The sequence below is a fragment of the Tachypleus tridentatus genome, chromosome 3 (genome assembly GCF_004210375.1).
Source record: "Tachypleus tridentatus isolate NWPU-2018 chromosome 3, ASM421037v1, whole genome shotgun sequence".
Taxonomy (NCBI): Eukaryota; Metazoa; Arthropoda; class Merostomata; order Xiphosura; family Limulidae; genus Tachypleus; species Tachypleus tridentatus.
In genome coordinates, this window is record NC_134827.1 from 113,016,087 (window position 1) to 113,040,064 (window position 23,978).

Sequence of the window (23,978 nt, forward strand, 5' to 3'; positions counted from 1 at the left end):
CATCACATGACAAAGTTAACTGTGTTTTTATAGATATAAAGGGACAAAGATGCACAATACTGTGTTCAGTTATTTATTGATAGAATTAATTATGTTAAGAAAATAGGTGGTAGAAGTAAAGCACCAATTCACCAGAGATCAATAGTTCTTTCATCATGTGGTGACCATATTGGACACTATGGGTATAAATAATAATTAATTTATCAGTAAAAACAGGATTGGAAACTTTTTTTTTTTTAGCTGTGTAATGTTATTTATAGTATGTTATAACACTGAATTGTTTGTGTTTTTAGGAAGAAAAGTGCTTGGTACCATTCTGCCTAAACATCAAACACAAACTTCACCAACAACAACTCCAACAGAGAGTACAGCAAGCTCAAATTCTCCGTCAATAGCCAGTATGGCAACCATGCAGAACCAACAGGTGGGTGGGCAGGACTCCCAACCTAGTTCAGTGTCTAGTGAGTCCTCTTCATCAGTGCCCCACATTGGACTGAAACCTACAACAACAGGTCCTCCAGTGGGTGCTCTCCAAGCTGTCCAAGCAGTACAAGAGGAAGCAGCAAGGCAACAAGCTCCTCACTTAGTTAGTACTTACCAGAAGGGAAGTCCTGTGAGTCCATCCCCAACTAGTGGTAATAATGTAATGACGCAGCCTCAAACAATACAGATGGTCCAAAGTATGAGCAACAGACAAATTGGATTGAATGATCCCAGCCGATGGGACGTAACTGAACCTAACTATGCCCAACAAGCTTCACCACAACAGACTCGGACAACTGGTATAAGGCAGTCAGCACAGATGATGGGTCCAGCACCTAGAAACTCAGCAGTTAGTATGGGTCCTCCATTTGTAGGGCCAGGCATGCAACATGCAGCTCAGTTGCCTCAAGGTCTGCCTCAGTTGCTACAGCTGTTACGCTTACCTGCATCCCCTCAGCAACACCAAAAGGTACTGCAGATGTTAAAGTCAAACCCTCAGCTCATGGCTTACTTCATTAAACATAGGAATGCACAGCAACAAATGGTGGTCTCAAACCAAACTAATATAGGGAGTGCTGTACAGTCGGGGATTTCTGGGCAATTATCACCTCAGCAACAGTTTCAAATGATGGTCTCAACCCAAGCTGATGTTGGGAGTGCTGCACAGCCAGGAATTCCTAGACAGATGTCTCCCCAACAACATGTGATGTCAGCTCAAGGTAGTATAGGGAATGTTTCTCAGCCAGGGATTCCTGGGCAGCTATCAGCTCAGCAGCATATGGTGGTATCAAACCAAGCTAATATGGGAAGCGATGTTCAGCCAGGGATTCCTGTTCAATTAACATCTCAACAGCAGCAACAGTGGTTGCAAAACAGCACTTGTTAGCAATGCAACGGCAACAGCCCCCACTATATACCCCACGATTGCGTCCACCTAATTCCATGAACTATAATCCCCACCAACAAAATTTTCGTGACTGATGGTGGGGTCCAGTATCCATCTTATCAACAGCAGCAATTATTGCAGTCTCAACAATTAAAACAGCAAGCTGTTTCTCCTAACCACCCACCCATGAGTTCTCAACAGAGCCTGATGGGACATCCTCAGGCAGTGGGTTCACCTCAACACCTGCTGCACTCTCCCCCTTCTGTAAGATCACCACAGCCCATTCCATCTCCTCACCAACAGCATGCCTTGTCTCCTCATCACTCCTCACAGATCCATGTGGCTGTGAGTGCTCAAGGTTATGGAGTTCCAGAACAGATAATTTCCACCAATGATATGATGCTCACCCAACTATCAAGTGCCAGCATAACAAACCAGAACACTGGGAACCCACAGCCAAGCATCTCCAGAGATGAACTGTCTCCTGAGGAACAGCTGAATAGATTTGTTGAAAACTTGTAACTGAATAGACAAGAACTTAGTGTGGACTGGCTATGAACATGAACATTTTCTGACAGAGAAGGAATTGAATATACAGTTTTTAATTTCTTGTACTTTAAGAAAAGCTAAATGCTATTAAAACAGATTCAGTTATGATTTATGTATTAAAGCAAACTGTAGTTCATATACACACACAAATGAGATGTATCAATAGTGTACAGGTGTAACAAATTACTAATATTGAATATAATATTAACAATAACAAAATGCTTAATTTGTTGTGTTCTCACTGTGATTGTTAGTGTCAGTTCTCTGGACACCCTTGTTTTGGTCTGTCACATGGGACACAGTTTAAATTATGGATGTCATTGAGGCTGGACCCCAAGTGTAAATTTTTTGGTGAACGTGAGAACTGGTATTACTTCTTTTCATGGTGGCATTCCACAACATGTGCAGACCACAAATTCCTGTGATTTATAAAAAATAATTATGGTTATGAAATCTTCGTTTTTGTTATTAAACACTAAAAAATGGTTGGTGAAATTTAAATATTCTGTGCAGTGTATTTTATAAAAATGAGTTGAAAGGAGAAACTTTGCTGTACAGAATCTCATTTTATGTTATTTGAGTTCATGAACTTGTAGCATTGTATACTGATTGAATTATAAAAGTATTTGTTCCAGTGGGGAACATACTCTGTACTTGTCTAATTTATACACTTGGTTCGTAGGTCACAAGTAGTTGATTGAAAGAAATATTGTAAATACTGTATACATTTTAAAACTACAAGTTTGAATAAAACCAAATAGTACAACAAAATGTTTAAAATAGGGTACTTTTACTGGGTGAAAATTATAATTTATATCGGTCATTTTGACGATAATGTTTTGTATTTACAGACTGTCTTTGTGAATACCAAAGAATTTAAAACTAAACATTGCTGTTATTTCAGATATTATTGTACGATACAAAAGTCTTATTCGAGACCAGTATGGTGGGCTCTATGAGACGTAGTTATGGGCTGCTAAGTGTAAGGACACTTGTTACCATCCTGAACTGAAGAGTCGTAAACTGTACATATTAACCTTTACTATTATTTCTTTAAGTGCTGTAGATAACAATAAGAATATGGGTGTGGCCAGTGGGTGAGTGTGCCACACCATGGATTGAATGGTTCATGGCCTGTTACTGTAGAAACCAATTATGCTGTACACCTTGGAGCCATTGGTGCTTACAAGAGCAATAAAACGTCTAGTTCATTACAGCAGTTTAATAAGAGTTGGTGGTAGATGCTGTTAAAAACAAAACAGCCCTTTCTGTATATCTAGAACAGACTAATATAGATACAATTAAGAAGAAAAAACCAAAAACATGAAACAGATCATAAAAAGATGGTTAAAAACAACACAATGTTACTGATTATGGTGTAACTTGTACAGGTATTCATTGTCTTTCAATCCACTATAGTATATTCAGGTAAAATTGAATTGACTGTGAAGCACTTAAATGGGCAGACATAATAATAGGAGATTGAACAAGGAGTATATTGGTTAGTCCAACTGAAACGTAATGAAGGCCGTAACTTTCAGGTACCATTGTAGAACGTTACTGTCTTCTGTTTCCTTGCACGGTGTGCTTATTGTAACAGCTGCTATCACAGATAAACGGGTATTGTCCATTTAAGAATAACACATCTTGAACAAAGTCCACTGAATGGTTTCCGTATAATAAATATTACAGTAAGATACCATACCTCAAGTAAATACATTTTATAATAAATATTACAGTAAGATGCCGTACCTCAAGTAAATACATTTTATCATAAATATTACAGTAAGATGCCGTACCTCAAGTAAATACATTTTATAATAAATATTATAGTAAGATGCCATACCTCAAGTAAATACATTTTATAATAAATATTACAGTAAGATGCCATACCTCAAGTAAATACATTTTATAATAAATATTACAGTAAGATGCCATACCTCAAGTAAATGCATTTTATAATAAATATTACAGTAAGATACCATACCTCAAGTAAATACATTTTATTCAGTCTCTTTAGAAACTTGCAATAAATTTAGTTTACTGGCGTTCACATTATAGAGGATTTACATAATAAATCAGCGACCATTTCAAGGCATTCACCTTGCACTGGATGTCAGTCTTCAGACAGCTGTATTTGGTAGATATGTCAAATTCCAAAGTAGGATCCATTTGATCCAAATGTTAGTGTTTTAACGTTTTGGTCTAGTTTTACGGCAGGATACCAAATTGTTTTGTTGACGTGTTAAACCTAATTCTGATAATTGGAAAGTTAACCAGTCAGCTTCCTTAAGTTGTTTCAAGAAAACTAAAATAGATCTTATTGTACACAAGGACCTACAACCCAGTTACATCTGCTGGCAGATTGAAGAACTACCCAAAATGTTTCTCAACTCCAAGTGCGACGCTGATTTAATTTCAAACCTTTACTTCTTCCAGCTTCAACTGAGAGCTACAGTAACTTAAGGGCAGTCTTTACGTTAACCCTCTTAATTACAGGTTATTTTAGCGAACAAGAAAATATTCTTAGTCTCTATCGTAAGATATATTATTCAGATAATGTCAGACCTCTAACACTATTCTTCAATATAAATAACTTCTGACTAAAATAATTTATCATTACTGCTCGTCGTAAGATATCCAGTATTTGTTGTCTTGGTTACTAACTAAAAGTCTTTTTTTTTTTGCTTCAGTAACGCAATATTTTGTTTTTAGGATTTTCTCACATTTAAATAAATTGGTTTCACACTGATAATTTCTTCCAAACATGCTAATAGTTATTCAGTGTTATAAATAATATTTGATTATTAAGAAACCATGTTAATAAATTAACAGCTAAAATGGTTATAAATCATGGAATCACATCTATACCAGTAAGTCATTCTTTATGTTGTATTCTGTACTATTTCTGTTTGTTATTTCAACTAATCGTGAATTATCAAGTCTGTCAAAAATAATCATCATTACTATATATACAGTAATGATAAACGTAATGTTTCTTTCCCATTACATTTTCAAGTCTCCTTTTGAAGCTTGTTCAAACATTTCTTCAAACTTCCATGTCTTTTGGTTGAACGTCAAACAAAATTTTTCTAATATACACTGCTGGCCAAAATCTTAAAGCCAACGAACATAAAGAAAAGATATGCATTTTGCTTTGTAAGACTCAACCACTTGTTTGACTAGAGCTTCGAAAAATGAAAAAAAAAAGAAAAGGAAAATAAAAAAAAACTTTTTTAGCATTTAATAGGGAAAATGTGAACACTATGAAATTAACCTAAATACTAGCTGGTCAAAAGTTCAAGACCATACTGAAACGAAGCGTTAATCAGTAAACATGTAACGAAATTTAGTCATTTGTGTTCAAGCATTAGCGTTGTCAACATCTGCTACTGACATCTCCTGCGTTACATTGGATAAAAACATGGCAAAGGCATAAAAGTTGACATGGTTTGAATGTGGCAGAATTGTCGAGCTGCAAAAGCAAGGTCTCTCTCATCATGCTGTCGCTCGTGAGATTTGGCGTAGTAAAACTTCTGTTGCAAATTTCTTGAAAGATCCTGAGGGATACGGAAAGATAATTTCAAGTGGTTGGCCCAAGAAAATTGCGCTGGCATTGAGGAGGAGGATTCGACGGGTTGTCCAGCAACACACCAGCCGATCGTCGAACCAGATTTGCCCTTACAGATGCAAAATGCAGCTCAAGAACAATAAGACGGCATCTACGAGAGAAAGGCTTTAAAAACCGTAAACGTCTTCAAAGGGGACACCTTCTTCCACACCACGAAACAGCTCGGTTAGACTTTGCTGAGAAGCACCAAACATGGGACGTAGAAAAGTGGACGAAAGTTTTATTCTCTGATGAGAAAAAAATTAACCTGAATAGTCCAGATGACTTCCAACGTTACTGGCACGATAAGAATATCCCACCGGAGACATTTTCTACACCACACAGTGGAGGAGGTTCCATCATGATCTGGGATGCTTTCTCCTTTCATGGAACAATGGAGCTATAGGTTATACAGGGGCGTCAAACAACAGCGGGCTACATTGGCATGTTGGAGAGAGCATCCTTATTGACTGAAGGCCCTCGCTTGTGTGGAAATGACCGGATCTTTCAGAAGGACAACGCTGCAATCCACAATGCCCGCAGGACAAAGGACTTTTTCATGGCGAATAACGTAATTCTTTTGGACCATCCAGCGTGTTCGCCCGAACTGAACCCCATTGAAAATGTTTGGGGGTGGCAAGGGAAGTTTATAGAAATGGACGTCAATTCCAAACAGTGCATGATCTTTGTGAAGCCATCTTCACCACTTGGAATAACATTCTAGCCAGCCTTCTGCAAACGCTTATATCGACCATACCAAAGCGAATGTTTGCAGTTATTCGCAATGATGGCCGTGCAACACGCTATTCAGACCTCTTGTTGGGCATTTCCTACTCTACTCAAATAAGTGGTTGAGTCTAAACAATGCAAGAGTCATATTGTTACTTTATATTCATTGGCCTAAAAATTTTGGCCAGCAGTGTATAACTTTTTATTGACGCACTGTACCAAGTAATGAATGAAATGTATTGTTTATAAAGGTAAAAGATAACTGATTTATAAAACTAATTTAATATTTCCGTTTCCTTATTACAAAATACAACAACTTTCACGATGAATATCTTACCAACAATAGATATCTATAATACGATAAATCATGTCTTTAATTTATTTGTTTTGATGTTTATACAAAGATAAAATATTCAAGTTTAAACTACTTCCCACCAGTTTTAAAATGGAAATAATTTATATTTTGGAACGTCCGACGTCTAAAAGAAGAAACTAGGAAATCCTGCAGTTAAAAGACCTATGATTACCAATAATTAGCCTTTTTGTTGTGCGAGAAAAAATTTAAAACTCAAACACCCTTACAACTATGATAATACAGTAAAATAAAATGAGATACAGAATAATTGTTTTTTTTTAAGTTAAGTCTAGTCCACAAGATTATTATTATAACTTTTATAAGAATTACTAATTTAAGATAACTTTCTCTATCACAGTAACACGACGTTTTTAGAAAGTGGTGTATTTCTTCCTATCTCTGTCCTTTCTCCATATGGTCTGTCCTGATGTTTGAGTTGAAAGAACGGTAGTTCCAATTGTAATCACCAGATGGCATAATCTCAGCATTTTGCACTAGGGCAGCACTTTGGGTAATTACCTTTTTCTTTAACTATCAGACATTCAGATGAATAGCCAAAACTCCCGCACCTAAAACAGAATGAAAATGATATATTTGATGTTTTACACATTTTATAAGCCATCCTATCACATTAACCAATATCAACACTTATTTCTGTTTCACAATACAATTAATGATTGAATCATGTTTTAAACACACTGTTTTTGTATCAAGTAGTAATTATGGGGTAATTTGGTTTCATAATATTTGAGTAGAGTAGGAACAAATCAAGTCTAGAACAAATCATGTTATGTACTATACTTTTACAGACAAAAAATAATACTCTTAAAAGTTAATCCCTCAAACAAACTGCATGCATATATTATATATTTAAAAACGGCTGGTATAAGTAAAGAAAGCACTAGTACAGGAGCGAACAACTTTTCGTCGACCTTCTTTGCTCATTGTCAGGTTCACAAAGAAAGAAAGGGTTACTAACCGGAAGCTGACCACATGTTTGAATGGCGATTGTGTAATTGAGTGTAGGAATGTAGAGGGCGTGCTTAGATGTTGGATATATGTATTAATATAGGTATAAAGGTGTTCCTTTGTATTGGTTTATTTTGGGCTTTAGTTGTTGTACATAAGTAAGGCTTCTTTAATTTTGCGTTTGTTATGTTTATGTATGCATATAGTCAAGAGTCTTCCTCGTGAACCCGTACACCATTCTTAGAAAACGAAACAAGAGAAGCTGAAGCTAACACAGCGCCACTTGTCAAGAAAAACAGTTAAAACCAGGAGTTCCCGTCGTTGAGCAAAACCTTAGTAACAGTTGTTATGGTATAAGAATAAAAGAATAACTTACACAGTTCAAATGTCAGGTGGTTATCTTGCGGTCACATGGTTCCAAGCCGACAGAGCCCTTTAAATGGTCTGAATGTTTATTTACAGTTAAAACGTACAGGATATTTTTACAAATTATTTACTTGCATCCATTCACGTGCAGCAAAAGCAGTCATCAAATAAGTTTTATTCACTTATTGTTACCTTTAAAACTCGTATGTTTTTATGTACGTGATAATTATTATATTTAACATCTCTTGCATAAGTACCTGACAGCCGTCATGAAATGTCTGTAACTAATATTGTAGCAGGTGTGAGATAACTACGCCTGATATTGGAGAAATGACCTTCCCTAGTGGGGGAACTGTTATAAATAAAGCATGCGCAAAACAGCTGGCCAGTAATTCGGGAAGAAAGTTAACAAAGCCACGTTGAGCTGTCTTCTGTGTCGAACCATTGATTTCATTATTGTAAGCGCATAAACATACCACCAGGGAACATCAAGAGGAAGACTGAAATAAATAATCAAACAATATCAAAAATTAATTGATATTTATTTATAAAATGAGTGAAGGGCTAAAAAAATATAAGTTTGGGAAAAGAAAAAGATAATTAATGTATTGTGTTAAACAGATGTTCCATTTGAGTTATTAATGTATTGTGTTAAACAGATGTTCTATTTAAATTATTAATGTATTGTGTTAAACAGATGTTCTATTTGAGTTATTAATGTATTGTGTTAAACAGATGTTCTATTTAAGTTATTAATGTATTGTGTTAAACAGATGTTCTATTTGAGTTATTAATGTATTGTGTTAAACAGATGTTCTATTTGAGTTATTAATGTATTGTGTTAAACAGATGTTCTATTTGAGTTATTAATGTATTGTGTTAAACAGATGTTCTATTTGAGTTATTAATGTATTGTGTTAAACAGATGTTCTATTTGAGTTATTAATGTATTGTGTTAAACAGATGTTCTATTTGAGTTATTAATGTATTGTGTTAAACAGATGTTATATTTGAGTTATTAATGTATTGTGTTAAACAGATGTTCTATTTAAGTTATTAATGTATTGTGTTAAACAGATGTTCTATTTGAGTTATTAATGTATTGTGTTAAACAGTTATGATAGACTTGATTGGGAACCGGGTGTCATCCATTGGCCAGTGTTCCGGACTTTGTATTGGAGGGTCTGTGTTTCGCCTCTCTTTACCCCCTCACAAACATTGCACATTTTGGGACCGTTATCAGAGTAACGATCAAGTCCACCTATTTGATTGTAGCAGCCCAAGAATTAGTAATGAGTATAAATTGCTGTTGGCCAACTGCATCTACTCCTTAGTCAATCAGCTCAAAATTAAAGATTGGAATACACTGTTAGCTTACCCATAACCAGATATGTACAGAAATCCTTCTAAATATACACAAGATAGCTTTTCACACTTCTTATCATTGTACCAAGTGTCACCAACCATGTGGGGGACAGAATTTTCGTCGATACATCGACCTGTAAAAAGAAAACAACATGGGGCAAGGGGTTGAGAAAATAAGAAGTATTTTTATAAAAATAGTCATCTCGAGTAAGTATACAACTACTAGTTAAGTTAAAATTACTTGTTTTATTTTGTCATAATATAGCTTCTGTGAGAAGTTATAAACCTGTTTCAAAATCAGTACCTGCATTAATACAGAAGGCAAAACCCAAAATGTTCTCTTAATGTTGCATAACGTTTCATTGTTACAATTAAAGGATCTTTTATCGTTTCAGTTAAAGGTTTAGTTTATTTACTTAGATAATACTTGTTAATGGTTAAGTAATGTTTAAATGTTACATTTGAATGATGTTTGATTGTTACCAGTAAAGCACTCTTAAAGAAATGACACGAATTTTTATTAAATTCTTATTTAACGAATTAAGAGTAAAAAGCTCTATAGAACTGGTACAATCAAACTCTAAGACTAATAAATATGGTCATCTCTAGGTCGTTATGAGCTTAAAAAATAACCCGTGATTCCAAGTAGAAATAACAATCTTGAAATGAAAGCTCTATAAGACTAGTACAATCAAAACCTAAAAACAACAAATATGGTCATCTCTAGGTCGTTATGAGCTTAAAAAATAACCCGTGATTCCAAGTAGAAATAACTATCTTGAAATGAAAGCTCTATAAGACTGGTACAATCAAAAACTAAAACTAACAAATATGGTCATCTCTAGGTCGTTATGAGCTTCAAAAATAACTCGTGATTCCAAGTAGAAATAACTATCTTGAAATGAAAGCTCTATAAGACTAGTACAATCAAAAACGAAAACTAACAAATATGGTCATCTCTAGGTCGTTATGAGCTTCAAAAATAACTCGTGATTCCAAGTAGAAATAACTATCTTGAAATGAAAGCTCTATAAGACTAGTACAATCAAAAACGAAAACTAACAAATGTGGTCATCTCTAGGTCGTTTCTTTAGTTTTCATTTGCAAGAAAGTGTGCTTAAATCACACAGCTTCTTTAGTTTTAATATGCGAGAAAAGTGTATCTAAACCACAGAGTTTATTTTTTATATGTGAGAAAGTGTAATTAAACCACATTGTTTCTTTAGTTCCAATATGCTATAAAAGTGTATTTAAACCACACAGTGTCTAGTTTTAATATGCTATAAAAGTGTGCTTAAACCACACTGTTTCTTTAGTTCCAATATGCTATAAAAGCAAGCTTTCAGCATGCATCGTTTTAACTATAGGATTCAGTTTAACTTTCGTAAAGTTATTCAAACTCGTTTAGTAACTGTTAGGTCAGAGGTCAGCACCCGCGTATACAGTGGACTGTCTGTGCTGTGCCAACCAGAGGAACTGAACCTTAATGTTTATTTATTTATAAAGTACATTTTGTTCGTTAGTAAGTACAAATTAACCACACTTGGTTACAAGAATGTTTGTTCTTAACCAAATAACTTACCCAGCCCGATTCTTATCGGTTTTAAATACATATAGCTGAATGCTGGTATCACAACAAAAAGTACGACAAAAAGTGCTTGAAACGAACCGGTTTGGAGGCCTTTCAACATCGTGCTGAATAGTTCAAGAAATGTTTACACATTCGGTTTCAGTCACATAGAGTAACTAAACAGTGTAGTTCCAATTACATTTATAGCAGGAGATTACAATATCTAGTCGGTTAAAACATGTAGGCAGAATATTGCTTTCTGACAATGCGATATTGCGAGGGAAGAATCGTGGAACCTATTTTCTGTAGCTATAACCGCAAAATTCCTATAATAGTAAAATACCAAGAGATGACACAGTTGAAAGTTGGTATTTGAACATCCGGTACATTACTTCCGTCTTAAAACACTTCCTGTGTTGCCAAGACTTCTATTTCAGTGTCTCCTTGCTTACAAAAAACTTCTGTTTACTTCCTGTATGTAATCGAACACTATATTTTGTTTGTAGAATTTTGTGAGTGACGCCTTGTCAACCAAAAACGGTCCTACAGTCTCATTTATGGACTGAAAAAGAATGGTTTCCAGGGTTTCTCTTAAAATAAAATAAAACAATCTTTTACATCCTTCATGACGAAATGAAATAACACAAATTGGTGGGAATAAATGGCCGAATTTTTCATTACTCAACATATCGTACTTTTGTGTGTGGGATTAATACCTTATAGATCTGATAGAAATGAAGTTTTAACATCGTGTTGTACATAGAGAAACAAAGAGTAGCATCTTTGTTAGAAATAAGATTTTAACATTGTGTTGTACATACAGACACAAAGTGTAGCACCTTTGTTAGAAATGAGGTTTTAACATTGTGTTGTACATAGAGAAACAAAGAGTACCATCTTTGTTAGAAATGAGGTTTTAACATTGTGTTGTACATAGAGAAACAAAAAGTAGCACCTTTGTTAGAAATGAGGTTTTAACATTGTGTTGTACATAGAGAAACAAAGAGTACCATCTTTGTTAGAAATGAGGTTTTAACATTGTGTTGTACATAGAGAAACAAAAAGTAGCATCTTTGTTAGAAGTAAGGTTTTAACATTGTGTTGTACATAGAGAAACAAAGAGTAGCATCTTTGTTAGAAGTAATGTTTTAACATTGTGCTGTACATAGAGAAACAAAGAGTAGCATCTTTGTTAGAAGTAAAGGTTTTAACATCAGTGTTGTACATACAGAGACAAAGAGTAGCATCTTTGTTAGAAGTAAGGTTTTAACATTGTGCTGTACATAGAGAAACAAAGAGTAGCATCTTTGTTAGAATTAAGGTTTTAACATTGTGTTGTACATACAGAGACAAAGAGTAGCATGTTTGTTAGAAGTAAGGTTTTAACATTGTGTTGTACATACAGAGACAAAGAGTAGCATGTTTGTTAGAAGTAAGGTTTTAACATTGTGTTGTACATACAGAAACAAAGAGTAGCATGTTTGTTAGAAGTAAGGTTTTAACATTGTGTTGTACATACAGAGACAAAGAGTAGCATCTTTGTTAGAAGTAAGGTTTTAACATTGTGCTGTACATAGAGAAACAAAGAGCAGCATCTTTGTTAGAAGTAAGGTTTAACATTGTGTTTGTACATAGAGAAACAAAGAGTAGCATCTTTGTTAGAAGTAATGTTTTAACATTGTGTTGTACATACAGAGACAAAGAGTAGCATGTTTGTTAGAAGTAAGGTTTTAACATTGTGTTGTACATACAGAGACAAAGAGTAGCATATTTGTTAGAAGTAATGTTTTAACGTTGTGTTGTACATACAGAAACAAAGAGTATGCATGTTTGTTAGAAGTAAGGTTTTAACATTGTGTTGTACATACAGAGACAAAGAGTAGCATGTTTGTTAGAAGTAAGGTTTTAACATTGTGTTGTACATACAGAAACAAAGAGTAGCATGTTTGTTAGAAGTAAGGTTTAACATTGTGTTGTACATACAGAGACAAAGAGAGTAGCATGTTTGTTAGAGTAATGTTTTAACATTGTGTTGTACACACAGAAACAAAGAGTTACATGTTTGTTAGAAGTAAGGTTTAACATTGTGTTGTACATACAGAGACAAAGAGTAGCATCCTTTGTTAGAAGTAAGGTTTAACATTGTGTTGTACATACAGAGAACCAAAGAGTAGCATGTTTGTTAGAGTAAGGTTTTAACATTGTGTTGTACATACAGAGACAAAAGAGTAGCATGTTTGTTAGAAGTAAGGTTTTAACATTGTGTTGTACATACAGAGACAAAGAGTAGCATGTTTGTTAGAAGTAAGGTTTTAACATTGTGTTGTACATACAGAAACAAAGAGTAGCATGTTTGTTAGAAGTAAGGTTTTAACATTGTGCTGTACATAGAGAAACAAAGAGTAGCATGTTTGTTAGAAGTAAGGTTTTAACATTGTGTTGTACATACAGAAACAAAGAGTAGCATCCTTGTTAGAAGTGAGGTTTTAACATTGTGTTGTACATACAGAAACAAAGAGTAGCATGTTTGTTAGAAGTAAGGTTTTAACATTGTGTTGCACATACAGAGACAAAGAGTAGCATGTTTGTTAGAAATGAGGTTTTAACATTGTGTTGTACATACAGAAACAAAGAGTAGCATGTTTGTTAGAAGTAAGGTTTTAACATTGTGTTGTACATACAGAGACAAAGAGTAGCATGTTTGTTAGAAGTAAGGTTTTAACATTGTGTTGTACATACAGAGACAAAGAGTAGCATGTTTGTTAGAAGTGAGGTTTTAACATTGTGCTGTACATAGAGAAACAAAGAGTAGCATCTTTGTTAGAAGTAAGGTTTTAACATTGTGTTGTACATACAGAGACAAAGAGTAGCATGTTTGTTAGAAATGAGGTTTTAACATTGTGTTGTACATACAGAAACAAAGAGTAGCATGTTTGTTAGAAGTAAGGTTTTAACATTGTGTTGTACATACAGAGACAAAGAGTAGCATGTTTGTTAGAAGTAAGGTTTTAACATTGTGTTGTACATACAGAAACAAAGAGTAGCATCCTTGTTAGAAGTGAGGTTTTAACATTGTGCTGTACATAGAGAAACAAAGAGTAGCATGTTTGTTAGAAGTAAGGTTTTAACATTGTGTTGTACATACAGAGACAAAGAGTAGCATGTTTGTTAGAAGTAATGTTTTAACATTGTGCTGTACATAGAGAAACAAAGAGTAGCATCTTTGTTAGAAGTAAGGTTTTAACATTGTGTTGTACATACAGAGACAAAGAGTAGCATGTTTGTTAGAAGTAAGGTTTTAACATTGTGTTGTACATACAGAGACAAAGAGTAGCATCTTTGTTAGAAGTAAGGTTTTAACATTGTGCTGTACATAGAGAAACAAAGAGTAGCATCTTTGTTAGAAGTAAGGTTTTAACATTGTGTTGTACATAGAGAAACAAAGAGTAGCATCTTTGTTAGAAGTAATGTTTTAACATTGTGTTGTACATACAGAGACAAAGAGTAGCATGTTTGTTAGAAGTAAGGTTTTAACATTGTGTTGTACATACAGAGACAAAGAGTAGCATATTTGTTAGAAATGAGGTTTTAACATTGTGTTGTACATACAGACACAAAGAGTAGCATCTTTGTTAGAAATAAGATTTTAACATTGTGTTGTACATACAGACACAAAGTGTAGCACCTTTGTTAGAAATGAGGTTTTAACATTGTGTTGTACATAGAGAAACAAAAAGTAGCATCTTTGTTAGAAGTAAGGTTTTAACATTGTGTTGTACATAGAGAAACAAAGAGTAGCATCTTTGTTAGAAGTAATGTTTTAACATTGTGCTGTACATAGAGAAACAAAGAGTAGCATCTTTGTTAGAAGTAAGGTTTTAACATTGTGTTGTACATACAGAGACAAAGAGTAGCATCTTTGTTAGAAGTAAGGTTTTAACATTGTGCTGTACATAGAGAAACAAAGAGTAGCATCTTTGTTAGAATTAAGGTTTTAACATTGTGTTGTACATACAGAGACAAAGAGTAGCATGTTTGTTAGAAGTAAGGTTTTAACATTGTGTTGTACATACAGAGACAAAGAGTAGCATGTTTGTTAGAAGTAAGGTTTTAACATCAGGTTGTACATACAGAAACAAAGAGTAGCATGTTTGTTAGAAGCAAGGTTTAACATTGTGTTGTACATACAGAGACAAAGAGTAGCATCTTTGTTAGAAGTAAGGTTTAACATTGTGCTGTACATAGAGAAACAAAGAGTAGCATCTTTGTTAGAAGTAAGGTTTTGACATCAGGTTGTACATAGAGAAAAAAAAAGAGTAGCATCTTTGTTAGAAGTAAGGTTTTAACATTGTGTTGTACATACAGAGACAAAGAGTAGCATCTTTGTTAGAAGTAAGGTTTTAACATTGTGTTGTACATACAGAAACAAAGAGTAGCATGTTTGTTAGAAGTAAGGTTTTAACATTGTGTTGTACATACAGATCAAAGAGTAGCATGTTTGTTAGAAGTAAGGTTTTAACATTGTGTTGTACATACAGAGACAAAGAGTAGCATGTTTGTTAGAAGTAAGGTTTTAACATTGTGTTGTACATACAGAAACAAAGAGTAGCATGTTTGTTAGAAGTAAGGTTTTAACATTGTGCTGTACATAGAGAAACAAAGAGTAGCATGTTTGTTAGAAGTAAGGTTTTAACATTGTGTTGTACATACAGAAACAAAGAGTAGCATCCTTGTTAGAAGTGAGGTTTTAACATTGTGTTGTACATACAGAAACAAAGAGTAGCATGTTTGTTAGAAGTAAGGTTTTAACATTGTGTTGCACATACAGAGACAAAGAGTAGCATGTTTGTTAGAAATGAGGTTTTAACATTGTGTTGTACATACAGAAACAAAGAGTAGCATGTTTGTTAGAAGTAAGGTTTTAACATTGTGTTGTACATACAGAGACAAAGAGTAGCATGTTTGTTAGAAGTAATGTTTTAACATTGTGCTGTACATAGAGAAACAAAGAGTAGCATCTTTGTTAGAAGTAAGGTTTTAACATTGTGTTGTACATACAGAGACAAAGAGTAGCATCTTTGTTAGAAGTGAGGTTTTAACATTGTGCTGTACATAGAGAAACAAAGAGTAGCATCTTTGTTAGAAGTAAGGTTTTAACATTGTGTTGTACATACAGAGACAAAGAGTAGCATGTTTGTTAGAAGTAAGGTTTTAACATTGTGTTGTACATACAGAGACAAAGAGTAGCATGTTTGTTAGAAGTAATGTTTTAACATTGTGCTGTACATAGAGAAACAAAGAGTAGCATCTTTGTTAGAAGTACTGTTTTAACATTGTGTTGTACATACAGAGACAAAGAGTAGCATGTTTGTTAGAAGTAAGGTTTTAACATTGTGCTGTACATACAGAGACAAAGAGTAGCATGTTTGTTAGAAGTAATGTTTTAACATTGTGCTGTACATATAGAGAGAATTCATTTCGTTTGAAAAACAATCTTAATACGTTATAGGTAATAGAAGTAGTTGTCAGGTTTAAAAAATGACGTTCAGAAAGTAGCATGTATTTTATGTTCAGACGTTCGCGACGGGTGCCTTACCTTTGATCTCTCAGTTTGAAAGTAAGGAAGACTACGTCCTTTGTTGAGTTCTGCGTGTAAAAAGTCTGGAATAAACGTGAACCTATCAGTAGACAGTTAAGTAAATAACACTTTCATTGTTGGCAGCATCTACTAATTTATGATACGTTAATTACATTTGAAATTATTAGCAAACAATAAAATACAACTAGTATAAGGACGGACAGATTTTCATTTAGATTTAAAATATACGCTTTAAGTAATCTCCAAGATAGTCGCAGACAGAAATTAGTGATTTTTTTTTTTACCAGTTTTGCCCCATAATCATAATTTAGACCTTTTCGTGTAACACACGAAATAAAGATATTTTATTCAGGTATTAATAATTTTTTTTTTATAATATAGAAATTGGTAATTCGCCGACATTACGTAATTTAGTCTTGACCAGCATTAACCTTGGCCTTATAGTTCACGTGCAGTACGAGTCAGATATAAATCTTGTCCAGTCCCTTACGTATTTGTTAATTTCGGTGGTTACTTGGCATTCAGTACAAAACCGTTGGCTTGGTGATTGATTATGAGGAAAAATAGCTAGATGGCTTGTATTATAAAATATTTGAAAAATTAAACATACATTGTAGATGGCACTGTATTCTGCGAACTTTTTTAGCTCAGGAAGCTAATCTTCGAATGCTTGTTCCGTTTATCAACAGTTTTCCCCAGATGACTGTCCAGTCTTTGTTCTGAAGGAAGACATAGAGAACCAGTTTGTAAATAAAAGAAAATATTGTTTAAACTCCATAATGTGTCATTTGAATCAAAGTTTGATAAATTGTTTTTCTCTGTGAAACACTAACGTGTGTGAGGTTTTTTTTTTTTTTAAACACTGATGTGTGTGTGCCTTGTTTTCTTTGTGAAACACTGATGTGTGTGGGGTTTTTTCTTTGTAAAACACTAATGTGTGTGGGTTTTATTTTTCTCTATGAAACACTGATGTGTGTGTGTCTTGTTTTCTCTGTGAAACATTGATGTGTGTGTGTCTTTTTTCTCTGTCAAACACTGATGTGTGTGTGTCTTTTTTCTCTGTCAAACACTGATGTGTGTGTGTGTTTTCTATAAGAATCAAACTTACTTTTACTTCATTCTTGAATTTGTTTCACATTTCGTATTGTTTTCTTGTGCTGATGTCTAACTGTATAAAGAGATCATAGGTAAACAATATAAATAGTAAATTTTAATTAAAAAGGTAATTAATTTTAGTTTTTATTCAACATACCTTATCAGGATGGAGTTATCCTAAAACAAAAGCTTTGGTTTGATATATAATTCTACAGCATCATATTAAAGGCTGGCATGTTAACTTCAATCATAGTTTGATGTCTCACCCATTGATGCTCTAATTATTACTTTCTTATTAATTTACTATTTTAATTTTTAACTAAATGTAACAACAACAACAAAACTCAACCACACTTTTGGCTATAGACACAAATATGTGGTAACGATGTGGGACTTTTTGGGCGTGCCCAAATCTGCTCCCTTTTTAAGCATGTGAGGCCGGCGAAATTAAAGATGAACCGGGTAAATGGGGTATCCCCACCACAATTTAGGTCTTCACACACCAGAAAACATTGAATAATGACCTTTTATTATTGTTTAAATGTTTGTTTTGTGACTGCGTCATCGTTAACAGAAACAACCTAATTATTTAATCTAAGACTTGGATATCGTGTGTTTGCGTTAACTTTCATTTGGTTGTGTATCTGTTTAAAAACAAAACAATTGTGGTTTATTTAATTTATATATATTCTAATAAACAAAAACATGCTCAAACAAAAGTTAAAAATGCTGCACAAATCAAAAGGATCCCCAGAGTACAGGCTATAATGAGAGATATAAAATTTACCCTAGGTTTTGAAGGTGTCTGTTGAAGTAGGATCCACATTACGGTGGGGATACACTGCCTGTCAGTCTTAACCTCTGTTCGCCGGTTTCACATGAAGAAATTCATAAAAATAAAATAAGAATAAAATAATTAAATAAAATAGAAATTAGAAGAGCAAGATGTGGGTGCTTAAGCCCGCAATGTATCACCCTTTACTGCCTGTAAACAGTTGTGGGGAGGTGATTGCTCTCCAAAGTAAAAACGAAGAAAAAACACGAAATATGGTACTACAACTTGGGAGTGAGTAAAATAACCTACCACCTGAAGTTAGGGTTCCAGTCCCCATTATACTGGTAAGGCACTAATTAGTACCACCCTAGATAATTTATAATAGCGTAGAAAAATTCCAACCATCTATATAAACTAACTAATACAACACCCAACAACTACTGTAACTACCAATTTCCAGACTCTAAACAAACCTTTATTTGCGATAAGATGTCCACTCGCAAAAAAGTAGTGCTAAGTTGTTTAAATGACCTTGTTAACAACTAAAAAGAGTTATAAGAAACTTGCAGTAAAAATAGTTTTGTACTTCTTTATATTTAATACACTCTAACATTTAACACAGAATATTTTTAAAATATAATTTTTAATATTTTTTCTTTATTATATATGCTGAAATTAATTTTTGCATGAATATTCCAACTTTTATCATAAAATATTGTAATTTATTACGAATTTTGCAAAATCAGAATAATTACAAATTATAATGCATACAAGAGTATGGTACATTACTATTAACAGAGGGTAAACTATATGTTGGAAAATGCCCGGCATAGCCAGGTGGGTTAAAGAGTTCGACTGGTAATCCAATGGTCGAGGGTTCGAATCCCCACCCCAGTAAACATACTCATTCTTTCAGCCGTGGTGGCGTTATAATGTTACGGACAATCCCAATATTCGTTGGTAAAAGAGTAGCCCAAGAGTTGGCGGTGGGTGATGATGACTAGCTATCTTCGCTCTAGTCTTACACGGCAAAATTAGGGACGGCTAGTGCAGATAGCCCTCGGGTAGCTGTGCGCGAATTTCAAAAACAAACAATATATTGGAAAAGAAAACTATTTAAATTAATATCATTATAATTACTTTAATTTATAGATCTCAATAACGTATCTCTACATTAGACATTGAAATATATATTTAAACTTAATGGAACATAAAACAATTACTTTTATTTTCTTACTATTTACTATAATCGTTATTTTTTGTCTATTTATATTTTTTGCACAAAAGTATCTGAACCTGATGGACTATACGGTAAACTAATAATCAACACCACTCATACAGTGGGTACTCATAATGTGGGCACAATCAGGACAACTTCCCGACGAGCCCCAAAGGAATGTAAAATATATATATATACATATAAGCTTCTATAATTGTAGCCAATCAGTACTAACGGGCCCCTCAATTACACAGTCTTTACAAAATGTATCTTCTTCCAGTCCCAAGCTGGTACACCGGTAAGTCTACGGATTTGCAACTCGGTTTGATTCCCCTCGGTGGACTCTACAGACAGCCCGATGTGGCTTTGCTACAAGAAAACACACACACATTTTCTTCTATTTTATTTACTGTAGCGCTACCGTGGTTTTTGCAGAAAATTACATTTAAATTTAAAGGTAGATTTTTTTTTTTTATGGCACGTACAACCAAGCGACGTATCGTTGGCTGTTAGTGGATACATCAAGGTTAGTATATCAGTAGCAAACAAATGCAGTACTAAGAAACTGATTTAGAAGCAAGTTTAGAGAAAATAGAAGCTGTTAGTTACCATGACGAGAAGTGACCGGTGTACAGTTTTGGTGTAATATTACAGGACATGTGCTAGAACCTGCAGTGTTCACGATAGAACTTGCAGGATTACACAGGTAACTTCTCCCGACAAGAAGACAGACATCTGCTGAGATTCCAGGAGTTTACCCTGATGTATTGATTATAGGATCCACCTGTGGTTCTCTCATTCATGAAAAACAAAACGAAAACGTGAATCAAGGTATAGTAAATTGTAGAGGGAAGTGTCTGATCTCTATGTTTGTCGTTGGAAGAACTATTTCTTCATGATATTCCTTTATGTAATGCTTCTTGGTTTACCTAAAAGTGGATAGCAATGTATCAGACCTGTGTTAATGCTATGAATGAGTGCATCTGCAGTCAATAACTTGTGTTCAAACCTGAAGAGCATCGTGATGGAGATTCCTGGCATGATGCAGAGTGGTCTGTCCAGGAAATTATTTTGAAGACGGTGCACTAATCCAAAAATGATGTTTTCATTGCAGGATATTGTGTTTAAGGAACATTCTATCAGAACCCGGATATATTACTACGATGACTGGACAAAAATTACAAATGAAGATGACAATGGACTATATCTCCTCCTCAGCTCACATGGATTATCCACAAACCAGTGAATTGGTTCGTGCAATGGAAGGTACATGATCAAAGAAATGCCCAGTGTTGAACCAACTCAGGTAGTTGGGTTCAGTGAATCTTGAATGGAATTCAAGCTCTGTCAATGACATGTATGTTGACGCTGTCATTTGTGAAGCAGACAGTAATGTCTTTTCTCTAAAAGTCATTCCACCAATTAGGAAACTAAACAATATGCATTTTGCAGAGTGCTTAATGGAGATGCTAGCCAACACGTTTGGAAATAAGGAGTCAGTAAAACTGTAAAAGGAGACAATGTTTGTTACTGAAGATAGGAAGTGCTAACATTACTCTCCTAAATCAAGACATGATGTGAAATTTACAACAAATAGTAACAATAGCTGTTACTATAAAAATGTATAGTTATCTTATTCCTCTTGAAGTAGGAACCACTGGTTTTGTAAATAATACACATCTATGATGCTGAAGAACATCATATGTGTATTAATGTTCTCATAATTCACAGATATACAGTGTCCATTGTCTGATACCTGGATCCTGAATATACAACAAAATGTTCCTCACTACTTTGGTTTCATTTCAATTAATTTATTCTTCTTGAACCCAAATCATGATGCTAATTTGTATTTAAATTTCTTTTTTAAATCAAAATTGTCAAAAAGAAACAACCATGTTTTAATTATAGGAAATTATCATTTGATATCTACTTCATTTATCTAGTTTCACTAACACTGTCTGACCACATACCAAATTTACCCATAAACTTTATCGTCTAGATGTAAAGCTAGAATAAAATGGATATCTCTATGAGTATTAAACTTCTATATATTTAAACTGTATGAAGTTTGAAAAGGTAACAGAACTACAAGTTATTTAAAGTACTTTCAAACCTCACATATTAAAGTCTAACAACTATTAAAAATAATACCAACCATTAAATGAGTTTTGGTACTTAGTTACATTTTGCAACATAAAATAAACAGGTAAGATTATCATGTTTATCACAATTGATGCAGTGTATCAACATTATAGTCACAATATATATTTTAATATACTGAAGGTATTATAATGTATTGATATACAATGCTTTAAAACGGTTGCTAGTGTTATATACTATATAAAGATAAAAATAACAAACCAGCTACTTATATACGGGCTGTAACTTATTTAGCCTTACAGTAAAGTTCGTACATTATATGGAATGTTCATACTGAAAAAAAAAGCGAGTTATTCATTTTTCTGCAGAACATTAAAAATAACTGTTAGAACCAGGATTTTCTTTATCTCCAACAGCACCGTACTCAAAAATACACATGGGTTATCTACACTAGTTGTTCTTATTTTTGAACTAACAGGATGGAATGAAGGGATTTGGTCATCACTTGTAATAAGATACCTACTTGGTCACTCCATGTCAAATCATCCAAGGGGCTGCAAGTGACCCCGTCAGAATGCCTTGAAAAAATTCACATGTGCTCATCTACCCACATAATAAAAAACTTGCTAAAGATTAGATCAATATCTCTAATAGTTTCTAATTTACAGCACAGTAAAATTTAGATAATATTGTTTTTATTTTTGGCAAATACATTGTCTGGCAACTTTGGCAGCTTAAAGCTGCAAGAGTAATGGGGTAGAAGGCTGAAATTTGCTACACTGGCTGAATTAATCTCACAGAATTCAAACATGGTCTTAAACCAAGTTTATCTCTCTTAAGATTTGTATAGGGGCTGTAAAAATCACCTGAAAACCCAAAATTGTAAAAAAACATTGGTTTATTTAATAAGCCATAGCTCTAAGACTTAATATGATACAAAACTGAATTTGTTTTCCTAATTTCCTATAACATATCAGTTGATAAATCAGCAATTGTTGTAATTAAAAGTTTATTATATATTCTGTAAAATAATTTTTATGATTTAGTTTGACCATGTCACAAGTTATTCAGCCTTTTCATATTTTTACCATATGCTCTTACATCTCTGAATATGATCTACAAAAAAAATCAGGATGGTGTTCAACCTACTTTTTGAGTTATAATTTTTAAAGTATCCTCTGACCATACGTTTTTTGTTTAGAAAAAATTCAGTTCAGGTGCGTTACTGTGTGCAAATATATCCATACAATTTTGTAAAATACCTGTCAGAATTTTATGAATCCCACTGAAATATTCTAACCAGCCTTTCACAATGTTAAATAATGAAATTGTAAGTAACAAGAAAGAATCCATTTCTGAACAGGTTTATTGGCATAACTAGTTAGATCACATGGCAACGCAAATATATTGTGTATGCATTAAAGTTATGAAGATATGACTGGGTTTAAGATTCATAATATATTAGGTTGAGGAATAATTCGTGAGCATTTTTAAATAATTTCATTCAAGCATTACATGCAAGACTATACAATACTTCAATGCATGAACACATTACACCCAAAACATTTATTATGATACTTTATTTCATGTAATACCTAGGCATATAGTATGCATTGTTTTAAACGAAATTGCAAGAAATTAAATGCGAAAAGCAGATGGTGTCGAAAATGCTCGATTTTGTCCATTGACATTCCATTTAATGAGCTGAAAATGAAAGCAAAAAATTAAAGACATATGAAAATCAAACACACCATCTATTAGAGCAAAAAATTATCTACCAAAGATATGAAATATTTTGCAAAAGCGTTTCATTTATGAATATATTTTTTTAACTTGAAAAAATGCTCACGAATTATTCCTCAACCCAATAATAAATAAAAAGGTAAATCAGACACAAAAAGCACAGTGCCACAACAGTGGATAACTGAGAAAGATTATAGTCACACCAAACTGCAATAATCGTGACAATAAAATGTTTCAAAAACTGCTTTGGTGATAAATTAGCCTTAACAACATCAAAGAAACATTGCTTTGTTCAGACAGCTTAAATACATTTCTGAATTTTTAGTTTGATTATGTTGAGATCACTTTGACTTAGAACATAGTGGCGAGCACTACTGCCTTGCACGGTAGGTGCACTTATCAGACAAAGGATATGTTGGAAAGGAATCCAGTTTTCATCTTTACGTGACCTTGCAGGCCATGAGAACAGTTTGTTTCTTGATTTCTTTATAAATGACACCAACACATCGGAATGTTCATCTGATCTGTCTTTTATGTTTCCCACATACCATTCATGATCGTG

At 33.7% G+C, this 23,978-nt stretch overlaps 1 protein-coding gene, 1 long non-coding RNA gene and 1 pseudogene across 4 annotated transcripts in view; 1 reads left to right on the forward strand and 2 right to left on the reverse strand.

The window, feature by feature from the left end:
- LOC143247790 (CREB-binding protein-like) overlaps positions 1-2,692 on the forward strand; it is a 36,775-nt pseudogene extending 34,083 nt beyond the window's left edge. Inside the window, exon 26 of the transcript XR_013026715.1 lies at positions 294-2,692. The product of XR_013026715.1 is annotated as a CREB-binding protein-like (transcript). The remainder of the gene's footprint in view (positions 1-293) is intronic.
- Positions 2,693-6,520: 3,828 nt separating this feature from the next.
- On the reverse strand, positions 6,521-11,274 carry LOC143247800 (U-scoloptoxin(16)-Er12a-like). Of its 2 annotated transcripts, none has more exons than XM_076496291.1 (3): positions 10,982-11,274; positions 9,326-9,446; positions 6,521-7,181 (listed from the first exon to the last, which is right to left on the reverse strand). In XM_076496291.1, exons 1-3 carry the CDS (start codon positions 11,001-11,003, stop codon positions 7,094-7,096), a joined length of 231 nt encoding a protein of 76 aa, XP_076352406.1. In that variant the 5' UTR covers positions 11,004-11,274; the 3' UTR covers positions 6,521-7,093. The 2 variants fall into 2 exon arrangements, with proteins under 2 accessions (XP_076352406.1, XP_076352405.1); XM_076496290.1 differs by having other exon boundaries at positions 10,895-11,251.
- A 5,203-nt stretch (positions 11,275-16,477) lies between these two features.
- Positions 16,478-19,019, reverse strand: LOC143247802 (uncharacterized). The gene is made up of 3 exons (XR_013026719.1): positions 18,364-19,019; positions 17,092-17,200; positions 16,478-16,543 (listed from the first exon to the last, which is right to left on the reverse strand). It is a non-coding gene; the product is annotated as an uncharacterized LOC143247802 (long non-coding RNA).
- Between the last annotated feature and the right edge of the window lie 4,959 nt (positions 19,020-23,978).